Source organism: Mytilus edulis, chromosome 2 (genome assembly GCF_963676685.1).
Source record: "Mytilus edulis chromosome 2, xbMytEdul2.2, whole genome shotgun sequence".
Classification (NCBI taxonomy): Eukaryota; Metazoa; Mollusca; class Bivalvia; order Mytilida; family Mytilidae; genus Mytilus; species Mytilus edulis.
The window spans coordinates 107,118,564-107,131,575 of NC_092345.1; the positions used below are offsets into that span (position 1 = coordinate 107,118,564).

General features: G+C 35.4%; 1 protein-coding gene across 20 annotated transcripts in view; it reads left to right on the forward strand.

The window, feature by feature from the left end:
• Window positions 1-11,462, forward strand: part of LOC139513866 (uncharacterized protein C10orf67, mitochondrial-like) — a 41,128-nt gene extending 29,666 nt beyond the window's left edge. For all 20 annotated transcript variants that reach the window (XM_071302763.1, XM_071302766.1, XM_071302775.1 and 17 more), the window contains 6 exons: window positions 5,474-5,565; window positions 5,853-5,918; window positions 7,594-7,747; window positions 9,685-9,835; window positions 10,014-10,086; window positions 10,444-11,462. In XM_071302763.1, coding sequence (XP_071158864.1) covers window positions 5,474-5,565; window positions 5,853-5,918; window positions 7,594-7,747; window positions 9,685-9,835; window positions 10,014-10,086; window positions 10,444-10,525 — 618 coding nt within the window. In that variant the 3' untranslated portion in view covers window positions 10,526-11,462. The remainder of the gene's footprint in view (window positions 1-5,473; window positions 5,566-5,852; window positions 5,919-7,593; window positions 7,748-9,684; window positions 9,836-10,013; window positions 10,087-10,443) is intronic.
• Window positions 11,463-13,012: the final 1,550 nt, after the last annotated feature.

A 13,012-nucleotide genomic window follows, 5' to 3' on the forward strand; every position in this document is an offset into this window, starting at 1 on the left:
TTTCTATGTTGTTCCCTAAGTGAAGTGAGGTATTCTCGTCGCCATCTGTTCCAAAAGTCGTGAATAATGCGTTTTTGAACACTAGATTGTCTATTTGCTGTGTAATGTGTTAAGTTTTGTACGTTCTCCTCACTGCTGAAATTAATTGTTCCTGAATACGGTAAAGTTTTAACCCGTCTTCCATAGAGAAGATGAGACGGTGTAAGCGGTTCATCATCGGTAAGGTCCGTTGATACGTGGGTTAACGGACGATCATTTAATATAGCCTCTATCTCGATCACAATTGTCTCTAGCACTCTAAAAGTAACTAGTGCTCGTCCTAACACTTTCTTTATGCAATTCTTGGTCAAGCCGATCAATCGTTCCCACCAACCACCATACCATGGTGCACGCTTCGGAATAAATTTCCACTGAGTTCCATATATGTTGAGTTGTTCCTGAATAGTAGTAGATTGTGTAAGCATTTCAATTTCCTTCGCTGCTGCGGTATATGTTGTACAATTGTCAGACATCATGATTTTTGGTAACGATTTGCGGCTGGTGAATCTCCTAAACGCTAGAATGAATGTTTGTTCTGTAAGGTCTTCAACGATTTCCAAATGCACAGCTCTAGTGTTAGTGCAGGTGAATAGACAAATATATGCTTTACTAATACTGTTGCTTTTTGTTCTCACATTCAATGCTCCTGTGAAGTCGACACCGGTTACGGTAAACGGTGGTGAATCATTAAGTCTGTCGGACGGCAGTGGTGGTGTGTCGGGTGTATGATATGGTCTTCCGGTAATTTTACGGCAAGTAACGCAATTACGGAGTATTGATTTCACACATTGTCGAATCGACGGAATCCAGTAAGACTGGCGAATAAATGTCACTGTACTTTCTAATCCAGAGTGAAAATTCTTTGCGTGTGCATCCATCACAATTAATTTACAAAATCTGTCTTTGTTCGGTATTAGTACTGGAAATTTAGCTGATTCATCAATAGGTGCATTGTTAATTCTCCCGCCACAACGGATAATGTTCATTTTATCCATGTACAATCTAAGTTGCTTCACTGGCGCATTTTTCTCTGATTTGTTGTTTAAACTCTCAATAACATCCGGGTATTTACGCAGTTGCGAATCTCGAATCCATGAAGTCGAAGCAGTCTGAATTTCATTGACACTAAGATTTCCTGTTAGTTTGTCATTATTTCTACAGTTGTTTATGAATCGGTACATGTATGCAGTTATACGCAAAAGTTTTTGGTATGAGCTGTAGCGTTGTATATCCATAATTTTACTTATTCCTTCATAAGATCTGATTTTCTGTTGCGGTTCACTAGTTGATTGTCCTTGCTCAATGGTAGTGCTAAGAATGTGTGATTCTTTATTCTTCCACTGTGGCCAGTTTGATTTGTCAGTGAGCCATTCGGGTCCTTTCATCCAAAGATCCAATTCTAGGAATTTGGTTGCAGTTACTCCTCTCGATAGCATATCTGCCGGATTTGAATCTGTCGGACAGTACTTCCATGTGTATTCTTGCGTAATTTCGTTAATTTCCTTCACTCGATTACTAACGAAAACGGGTAATTGTTTCTCAGTAGTAAGCCAACTTAAAGTTATCTGACTGTCACTCCATAATGTGACGCTTGTAACATCCAAGTGCGATTTCAAATGCTTGACCAGTCTTGCGCCTATCAAAGCTGCACTGAGTTCTAACTTCGGAATTGTTAACTGTTTGAGTGGTGTCACTCGATTCTTTGACATGATAAGTACGGTTTCTTTTCCACTGACTAAATATGCGCATGCTCCATAGGCTTTCAAGCTTGCATCCGTAAACACATGTAATTCTACATTGTCTGATTTTTCTTTGAAATACGGTCTATTAATTTCCAAATGTGAACATTCATTAATATCTTTTAGAACACACTTCCATTCTGTTGTAATTTCAGATGCAAGAGGTTCATCCCAATTTAATCCTTTCTCCCACAAAGTCTGCATAAGCATCTTACTACGCACAGTAACTGGACCAATAAGTCCGAGTGGATCATAGATTTTAGACGATTGTCTTAAAATCTCTCGTTTTGTCATACATGTATCTTCAATATCGGTGTATTCCGGTTTGGCGAAAGAAAGTGTGTCGTTACAAGTGTTCCATCTCAATCCAAGCACTTTTATGAGTTCATCTTTGTCTAATACGCTGTGTGAATTTGCGCGGTCTCGCAAAAGTTGAGAATTTGAAGCCCATGAGCGCAAGTTAAATCCTGCTCTAATGAATAAGTCTCTTGATGTATCAAAATATTTCAGTAATGCACTCTCTGTAGGAAAACTCGACAGTATATTATCAACATACAAATCGTTCTTTAAAGTGTCAGTATATTCACAACGGTTCTCTCTCAAGTGTTTTTGTAGAACGGAATTCAGTATGAATGGCGATGAAGTGGCTCCAAATAATACAGACTTAAATCGGTAAGTTGATAGTGGAGTTGATGGGTCTGTTGGTGTATCGAACCAAAAGAAACGTGTGACATCTCTATCCTGTGTCTCTAGTCCCACGTTCAAGAACGCCTTCTCTATATCAGTAGTAACGGCAAATTGGTGTAAACGAAATCTTAAAAGAATGCCGACTAAGTCATTTAAATTGGGTGGAGTAGTCATCAAACAATCATTAAGACTAGACGATTCTGGTGTTGCTTTACAACTGCAATCGAATACGACCCTGATTGGTGTTGTAGTTGAATCTTTTCTCACAGCATGATGCGGAATATAGTGTATTTTGCTCTTTTCATCGGCCTCATTAGTAATATCCACTTTCTCTATGAAGCCCCTTTTCTCCTGCTCAGCCATTATTTCTCCATATTTTTCCAGTAGTTTGGGTTCTTTGCTAAGTCTTCTTACTACACTTTCCGTCCTTCGTTGTGCAATGGCTTTATTTGTCGGTAACGTAGGGTGATCCTCTTTCCATGGTAACGTTACAAAATATCTGTTGTCATGGTAACGAATTTGTTTCCCTTCATAAGTCTTTTGAATATCCATCTGTTCTTCTAACTTTGAAGTGTCAATTTTCTCGGTAGCCAGTGACTCTATTTTCCAAAATTTCTCCAAGTCGTACTCATCGGTTTTTGTTGCGATCATCACGTTCATCATTGAAGCTCTCTTGTATCCATCTGTGTCAGAGTTGTGTGAATGTAGCGTTCCAGACAACAGGTATCCGATTTTTGATTGAACAGCTGTCGGTCCTTCGCCTCGGATAATATCATTCTGAACAATTGAACAGAAGTAATCAGCTCCAATTAGAATAGAAATTTCAAAGTTTTCATCTGCTGTTACTGGGTGAGCTAATTTGATTCCTGACAAATATGTAAGTTTTGCTGCTTGGCGTACATAGGTTCTCATCGGTACTGCGATCTCTGGAACGATCAAGACTCGAATCGGAAGTTTACCCTCTGTAGTTATGAGATATACCAATCCTGTACTCAAATGGCGCATTTTAGTACTATTTGCATTGTCTCCAAATCCGGATAGGTTAACGCTTTCAGTTCCAGTAGGTTTGAGTTTCAATTTTTCGGCTAATTCCTCTGTGATAAATGAGCGCTGTGCGCCTTCGTCAAACAATATTTTTGCATCAAGTATTTCATGTTCTGCACTTACTGGGTTAATTGCTGTCTTCAAAAGTACACGATCTGTCGATTGCGAGTGTAAAACAGTGTCTGGTTCCTCCGCGTTGTGTTGAATTGTGCCTACGGTTATATCCCCTGTTGGTTTGTTGTCTTCATTTGTTTTAACATTGTCTTTGCAAATGCTGGTGTGATGACGTTTGTGACACTTGTTGCAAGTTTTTGTAGATTTACATGCGGACAAGCTATGGTGTCCTAGACAGTTAAAGCATAAACGATCTTGTTTCACGATTGACATCCGGCCATTGTAATCAGATACTTTAGTGCAATTAACAGACGAGTGTGGCTCCTTACAGTACGCACAGAGTGGCTTGGGTTTAGTGTTAGTTGCGTTTGTATTCTTGTTACCTCTATTTCGATTACTATAATTTGTATTTGTCAGAAAGGCGGCGGTAGCTGTAGGGTGTTCTAACTGTTCTGAAGTTTTGCCTGCATCCATAATATAAAGTTCATCGAAAATTCCACGGCGTAATTCATTCAGTTGTAAATCTGTAGATCTATATTGTCTGGCAAGATTTCTGCGGATTTCACCGGGTAGTTTGTTCATAATAATGGGCACTAAAAACGCTCCATATGTGTCTTCACTTTGACCTAATGACTCCAATCCTCTAATGTGTATCTCAATTTCATCGTAGTAGTTTTTCATGCTAGATATCGTGTATTTAGGGGCTGGTATATCAACTAGTGCTTGCATATACTTCTGTCTTATTACATGCGATTGTCCATATCTTTCTTGCAGTAAAGAAATAGCTTTCTCATAATTTGCATGTGTAAGCGCAAACCCTGTGACGGTTTTCAATGCCTCATCATGGAGTAGTGACTTCAAATAATTAAATTTCTGAACGTTTCCAAGAGTAGTGTTTTCGTGAACGGATGTCTCGTATGAATCCCAAAATGACTGCCACTGCATAATATTACCATCAAAGGTAGGAAGATTCAATTTGGGCAACTTGTTGTACTCATTTAATCTAGTGTTACTACGTGAAAACTGAGTTTCCGGTACACGGAAGTTTGAATTACATGTATTCTGTTTATTGTATATCTCGGGTTGATCATGAGCGGGTTGAGCATGAGCGGGCTGAGCAGAGGCGGGTTGAGCAGAGGCGGAATGTGAAGGGTCGCTATAACTGACAAAATCTTTTGCATTTGTACTGAGTGTGGATGTATTGACAAGAATGAGCTTTTGTATTTGCGTTATTTTTCCATCTAATGTGTAAGCATACTCATCTGAATCGACGATCTCGGCTTCTACTTCTCCTTCATCAAGATTTTCTAGAATGTCCTCATTAAGTTTTTGTAGTGTCTCTTGTTTCTTCAACAGATTGTTCACAATTTTAGTTAACTCTTCAGTGTTCACGGGCTCATCTCCGTCGTCTCGGATGTCCTCAAATTTCTTCAAAAGTCGGGAAATAACGCTTCTGTGTCCTGCACGTATAGAACGTAGTTTGGAACTCATCTTGGTCCTACGGCACCAATATCTTAGAGTGGTATAATCAGACTTTTTAGGCACAAATAAGAAATACTAGCTGGTTTTACTTGTATTGATTCTAAACTCCATTTGCACATAAATCTCAACGTCATAAGTAGCATGACGTTACTATACATACATAGCGGTACCGCGAACGTCTAATGAACACAGTCCTGAACACCTCACAGTATATCATATTATACCTACAAGCCTGTCCAATATGTATGTAGTATTATGTCCCTCACAGTGTATCATATTATACCTACAAGCCTGTCCAATATGATGTTTTTCCCTTGGACAATTTTATTTTTGAATAACTGATAATTATAGAATCATTTGAATTCTAGGAGCGAAAGAAGAACCAAGAAAAGGCTGAAATGGACACAGATATCGATAAATATGTAAAGAATGAGAAAAGATTGAAAGAAGAAATAGAGAGGTAGATATATAATAATGTGTTTTGTGTATTGCTCTTCATTCATTTATAGTGTTAACACAAATAAGTTAGCTAAGGGGACTAGGTTGGCACGGTTCATCAGGCCTGAATTATGTCTATAATTTTTGTTCTCACTTTTTTGCTAAGACTTCATTCTATAAGCATTTGGTATAAAGTACAAACATTAAAATTTATACTTTAGTTTTGCAAAGAAAATCTGTTGGCTCTTTTAAATGGTATTGTAGAAATATTTATTGTTTTTAAACAATCACATTATTTCTTAATTTCAGATTAAAGAGAGAAATAGAGAGAGTACATAGGACTTGGGAAAAGAAATTTGCCATATTACAACAGAGGTATAAAGATCATTATAATTTACTTCCTTACCTGCCATATTACAACAGAGGTATAAAGATCATTATAATTTACTCCCTTACCTGCCGTATTACAACAGAGGTATAAAGATCATTATAATTTACTCCCTTACCTGCCATATTACAACAGAGGTATAAAGATCATTATAATTTACTCCCTTACCTGCCGTATTACAACAGAGGTATAAAGATCATTATAATTTACTCCCTTACCTGCCATATTACAACAGAGGTATAAAGATCATTATAATTTACTCCCTTACTTGCCATATTACAACAGAGGTATAAAGATCATTATAATTCACTCCCTTACCTGCCATATTACAACAGAGGTATAAACATCATTATAATTTACTTCCTTACCTGCCATATTACAACAGAGGTATAAAGATCATTATAATTTACTCCCTTACTTGCCGTATTACAACAGAGGTATAAAGATCATTATAATTCACTCCCTTACCTGCCATATTACAACAGAGGTATAAACATCATTATAATTTACTTCCTTACCTGCCATATTACAACAGAGGTATAAAGATCATTATAATTTACTCCCTTACTTGCCGTATTACAACAGAGGTATAAAGATCATTATAATTTACTCCCTTACCTGCCATATTACAACAGAGGTATAAAGATCATTATAATTTACTCCCTTACCTGCCATATTACAACAGAGGTATAAACATCATTATAATTTACTCCCTTACCTGCCATATTACAACAGAGGTATACAGATCATTATAATTAACTCCCTTACCTGCCATATTACAACAGAGGTATAAAGATCATTATAAGTAACTCCCTTACCTGCCATATTACAACAGAGGTATAAAGATCATTATAATTTACTCCCGTACCTGCCATATTACAACAGAGGTATAAAGATCATTATAATTTACTTCCTTACCTGCCGTATTACAACAGAGGTATAAAGATCATTATAATTTACTTCCTTACCTGCCATATTACAACAGAGGTATAAAGATCATTATAATTTACTTCCTTACCTGCCGTATTACAACAGAGGTATAAAGATCATTATAATTTACTTCCTTACCTGCCATATTACAACAGAGGTATAAAGATCATTATAATTTACTCCCTTACCTGCCATATTACAACAGAGGTATAAAGATCATTATAATTTACTCCCGTACCTGCCATATTACAACAGAGGTATAAAGATCATTATAATTTACTTCCTTACCTGCCGTATTACAACAGAGGTATAAAGATCATTATAATTTACTTCCTTACCTGCCGTATTACAACAGAGGTATAAAGATCATTATAATTTACTTCCTTACCTGCCATATTACAACAGAGGTATAAAGATCATTATAATTTACTTCCTTACCTGCCGTATTACAACAGAGGTATAAAGATCATTATAATTTACTTCCTTACCTGCCGTATTACAACAGAGGTATAAAGATCATTATAATTTACTTCCTTACCTGCCATATTACAACAGAGGTATAAAGATCATTATAATTTACTCCCTTACCTATCTTCATTATAGTATAAATGATTGATTATCATACTTTGATCAGTAATGAAAGTTTAGGCTAGACTGTAAATAGTAACTCCAAATCTTTTTATCACAGATTGTTTATTTTGTTACTAACCAATTATTATAATATTTTAACAGTTTACATGCCCTGAAGGATGAAAGTTACATCAGGCAGACATTACAGAGACAAGCTGCAGCCTTACATCATGCAGCTGTCAGTTATGCAGTAGATACACCCATGGGTATACTACCCACCAGTAAAATAAACAGTCCTATCAAGAAACCGGTTATAGTAAGTTGACAATATTTTGTCTGCACTCTTGTGAGCAGTCCAGTTTTTATACATCCTTTTTCATCTTGTATGGTTTGTTGTCGAGCCTGCAACTTTTGTTGCAGAAAGCTCGACATAGGGATAGTGATCAGGCGGCGGTGGCGACAGTGTTAGCTCACTTCTTTAAAGCTATATATTTTAGAAGGTGGATGACCTGGATGCTTCATATTGTGTATATAGATGCCTCATGTTACGAAGTTTCCATCAGTCACATGTCCATTGTCCTTGACCTCATTTTCATGGTTCAGTGACCGCTTGAAAAAAAAGTTCAGATTTTTTGTAATGTTAAATTCTCTCTTACTGTAAGTAATTGGATAACTATATTTAGTATGTGCGTACCTTGCAAGGTCCTCATGCCCGTCAGACAGTTTTCACTTGACCTCGACCTCATTTCATGGATCAGTGAACGAGGTTAAGTTTTGGTGGTCAAGTCCATATCTCAGATACTATAAGCAATAGGTGTAGTATATTTGGTGTATGGAAGGACTGTAAGGTGTACATGTCCAACTGACAGGTGTCATCTGACCTTGACCTCATTTTCATGGTTCAGTGGTTATAGTTAAGTTTTTGTGTTTTGGTCTGTTTTTCTCATACTTTATGCAATAGGTTTACTATATTTGTTGTATGGAATGATTGTAAGGTGTACATGTCTAGCGGGCAGATGTCATCTGACCTTGGCCTCATTTTCATGGTTCATTGGTTATAGTTAAGTTTTTGTGTTTTGGTCTGTTTTTCTCATACTTTATGCAATAGGTTTACTATATTTGTTGTATGGAATGATTGTAAGGTGTACATGTCTAGCGGGTAGATGTCATCTGACCTTGACCTCATTTTCATGGTTCAGTGGTCAAAGTTAAGGATTTGAGTTTTGGTCTTCTTATCTAATACCATATGTCATAGGTCAACTATATTTGGTGTATGGAAATATTTTATGATGTATATGTCAGTCGTGCAGGTTTTATTTGACCTTGACCTGGTTTTCACGGTTCATTGCTCAGTGTTAAGTTTTTGTGTTTTGGTCTATTTTCTTAAACTATAAGCAATAGGTCAACTATATTTGTTGTATGCAGCATTGTTAGCTGTACATGTCTGCCTGGCATATGGTTCAACTGACCTTGACCTCATTTTCATGGTTCATGTTAAGTTTATGTGACAGTCTTAATAAAGCTTTATATTTAGGAGTATCAACATAATATCAATGATTAGTAAAGAAGGCGAGACATTTCAGTGTGTGCACTCTTGTGATAATAAGTTTACTAACTAATAAGGTGGAGGTAAAAAAAGAGCATTAAATTTGATCCTAAATTCACAATAACAAAATATTACTTTTTTAAAACCTTTAGCATGCGCTATTTAGTCAAATGTATTATACTCAAGAGATCAGTCGGGACTTCACCAATGTTGCAAAATGCCATTTTTAATTTCATTTGTCAACACAAGAATATGGCTATGTATAGTGCTACTTTTTTTCCTATATATGTATTTTTTCATTCCTGACTCTAGCAGTTATAATAATGGATATCACATAGAAATACAGGTAAGTTTTGTTGTCTGCTTGTGCATGTCAATCATCACCTGAACAGTTACGTTCACAATGTATTCATGGATTTAATTACGTTTTATTATTATACAATTTAATATCACTGACCAACCATGTTGTAAGTGCATTGTTAACAATATATCTAAATACATTATATTGTTATCAATGCACTTGTATGTTCCATGTGCAGAATGTAAATGTGTTTTTTTAAAGAAACTTAAAAAAAGTTAGGAGAATTTAGACTACAGTACATTTGGTATTTAGTGTTTGTTATATTATCTCAAATATGGAAAGTGCAATTAAAGTTCTGTTTTATTTCTGTTGTTTGATGCTAATGACCTTTTTTCTTTATCTACAGCCAGACATTGGTAGAGGGAGACAACAGCCACCACCTCAACCCTCCCAAGGACAGCCACTCAATGTCGGGGGAGTTTTAGGAGAGAAAGATTATATTTCATACACTGTATCAGCTCCAAGTGGGCGTGGAACTGCCATGTTTTCAGTTGATGGTAAGTTTTATGTCCCAAGACAGCTATTAACATCATTCTGTTTTAAAGGAGAAAAATTATGTGTATTAGATACAGTCTTTTCATATCTAAGTGGGGTCAGACTAAAAGTTTAGAGCCATAAATGTGGTAATAGCATGTTTTATCACTATTCATATTGATTTTTCTATGTTGATTACAGAAAACCAAGTGATGTCTGAAGGAGAAGATGACTTGCCTGTAGATGTACAACCCTTACCTGATCCACCTTCTAGGTAAGTTTGATTTCAGGTTTAGTCTTTTGAACCCCTACCTATTTACAATACTTGTATGAAAGGTCTTTTGCTTATTATCCTTGCCTGGTTTCAATTGAATGGAAAACATGGCTTCTAGGGATCCTGATTGACCAACTTCAAAAAATCACCTACTCTACTTTTGTTTAACAATGGTGTACCAAAGATTTTATTTCAATTTGGGGCTTAAATAGTTTACAATGATTTTATTTTAGGAACATAATGTCCCTGTTATGTAAAAATAGCAGATATTCCTTTTTCTACAATAAAAATCCATCATTATTCCCGCAGTGTTTGCTGCTCTTGGATGTTGTTTAACTAATGCTGACTTATTTGTAGGCCTTCTCGAGAATTGGTCACAGATGGTACCCCTACAGAGAAAGAAAAGGCTAGATTACACTTTGAAGGACAAAAGACATAGTTATACACTTAACATTGGAAGTTTTATATTTTGTACATGTATCACAACTGTTTACTGGCATAATCTCAGGTCTGAATTTGTTCAAGTACTGATATTACAAGGTTGAGATAATGTTCAGTGGTGTTCTTGTTTTACATCACCTGACATAAGGTTTAGATATATTGATGACATGAAATAGAGGTCATTTAACAACAGCATTTTTAAGGCATATTATGCTTGAGACAGCCAAAAAATCCATTTGATAAGACTGCTGTAAGTCTTATTTTATAAATGCTTATAAGTTATTTTAATGTGTAATTTTGTCATGAGTGTGAGTGGTCATAACTGATTAATAGTGGCTTGAGGGATTTTTTATTGTGGTCACCTGTTTTAAAGAAACAGTGGCAGGAGACTAATAAGAGTATAAAAATTGTCATGACGTTTTTTACCATACTGCTGATTTTATGCTGAAGATATACTTTTTTTTCAAAGACAAATCTAAAGAAATCAACATTATAACTCCTAGAATTCCCGTATTTTATTAAGAGAGATGTATTTTTAACTTTTTGTGATAAGTGTCTTATTTCTGAGAAATAGGTTACATATATTTATTTATTATACTGCTGTGACTGACTGTGATATTTAATTTTTATGTACACCTATTTTTATTTTGTATATTCTGAAAAAAAGTATTTGTGAAGCTTGATTTTGATATAGATCACTATGTTTTCACTCAAAACCAATGTATACCATAGGCATGATTTTGTTTTGTTAAACAAGGTCTAAACTCTGGAAATATTTTCATTTTTTGTTTAAAATTTAGAGACTATTTATTCCGTCCAAGAAAAATTGATTTATAAATTTATAAAATTATACAGTTTTTGTATCTAGTGATATGATATTTTGTTATTGATAAATGTTACTTCGTGAGACTGTAAGCAATAAAAGTTAAACAAAATCTTTGTGTGCTGTGATTTAAAAACAAAAGTAGCAGAAAGGCAGACAAAACACTACAAATTCAACTCAATATTGATCAACAAGAACCCATCAGATGAAATCAGATGGATTCAAGAAATGAGTTATATCATGTAAGAAAGAAAAGAAGTTTACACAACTATGATGAAACTTGTCAAGTCTTTAAGGTGTAGCAGAACACATTTAAAATGATCAAATTACATCATTTAGAACATTTGAAAAATGACCATTGGACTTCTGCTCCATTGATTCACCATTTAAGTCTTGTCTCAGACTTCTTTCTAAGACTAGATTTCTTATGGTGACAGTATATGTTTTGCACAAGAAGACCTTGGTCAACCACATTTTATGGCCCGAAGTTTCTCTACGGCAAATGTCAAGTGTCTGTCATTATTTTTATGATTCAATAATTTCTTAAAAACTATAGCTGAGAACTACTAGGTGGTTTAATGACCTTGACTGCCCATCACTGTATGTATAGCATGATAGTTTAATAGGTGTATAATATACTGACAGGTTTCTTTTGACCGTGACTTTTTTATTGTCTCGCTTGACGGAGTAAAAAAGCGAGACATAAGTATGCTTTTGGTGAACTACTTGTGGTAAGTCAATGATATTTGGTATGAAGTTGTATTAATATTGGCACATCTCATTAAGATGGAGATTATTTGGCACCGCCCCCTCAGTTACGGTCTACTGATTTTGAAACTATTGCTCAGTTTTCATGTATAAGTTTGTGACTAGGTCAGTTTATGGGGAACCACTAGTAATTAGTTAATGATGATTGGTGTGCAGTTGTATAAGCATTGGCATATCTCATTTCCATTGAGATTATTTGGCCCCACCTCCTCAGTCATGGTCTATTGACTTTGAAATTTTTGCTTAGTTTTCATGTATTAGTTTGTGATTAGGTCAGTTTATGGGGAACCACTAGTCGTAGGTCAATGATAATTGGTATGCAGTTGTATTAGAATTGACACATCTCATTACCATTGGGATTATTTTACCCTTCCCTTCAGTTATGGTCTATTGACTTTGAAATTTCGCTTAGTTTACATGTATTATATTGTGTTTAGGTTTGTTTAAAGGGGAACTACTTATGATAAATCAATGGTATTTGGTATGCAGTTGTATTGGCAATGGCACATATCTCATTTCCATGGAGATTGTTTAGCCTTGTCCTTTCAGTCATGGTGCATTGACTTTAAATATTTGCAAAACTTACATGTTTAAAGTGTTGCTATTTTAATTACAACATTCGAAATAACAAAGACTTGCATTCTGATATCTGTGTGTAGGTTTTCATTAAATCACAAGATTTAATCTCATTTTTGTCCATTTTAAAAAAAAACTGACCTGGTTTTGGTTGAGTCTAGATGGCTTTTATATTCAGTCTGACCTAGTTTGGGTTGAGTCTAGATGGCTTTTATATTCAGTCTGACCTAGTTTGGGTTGAGTCTAGATGGCTTTTATATTCAGTCTGACCTGGTTTGGGTTGAGTCTAGATGGCTTTTATATTCAGTCTGACCTGGT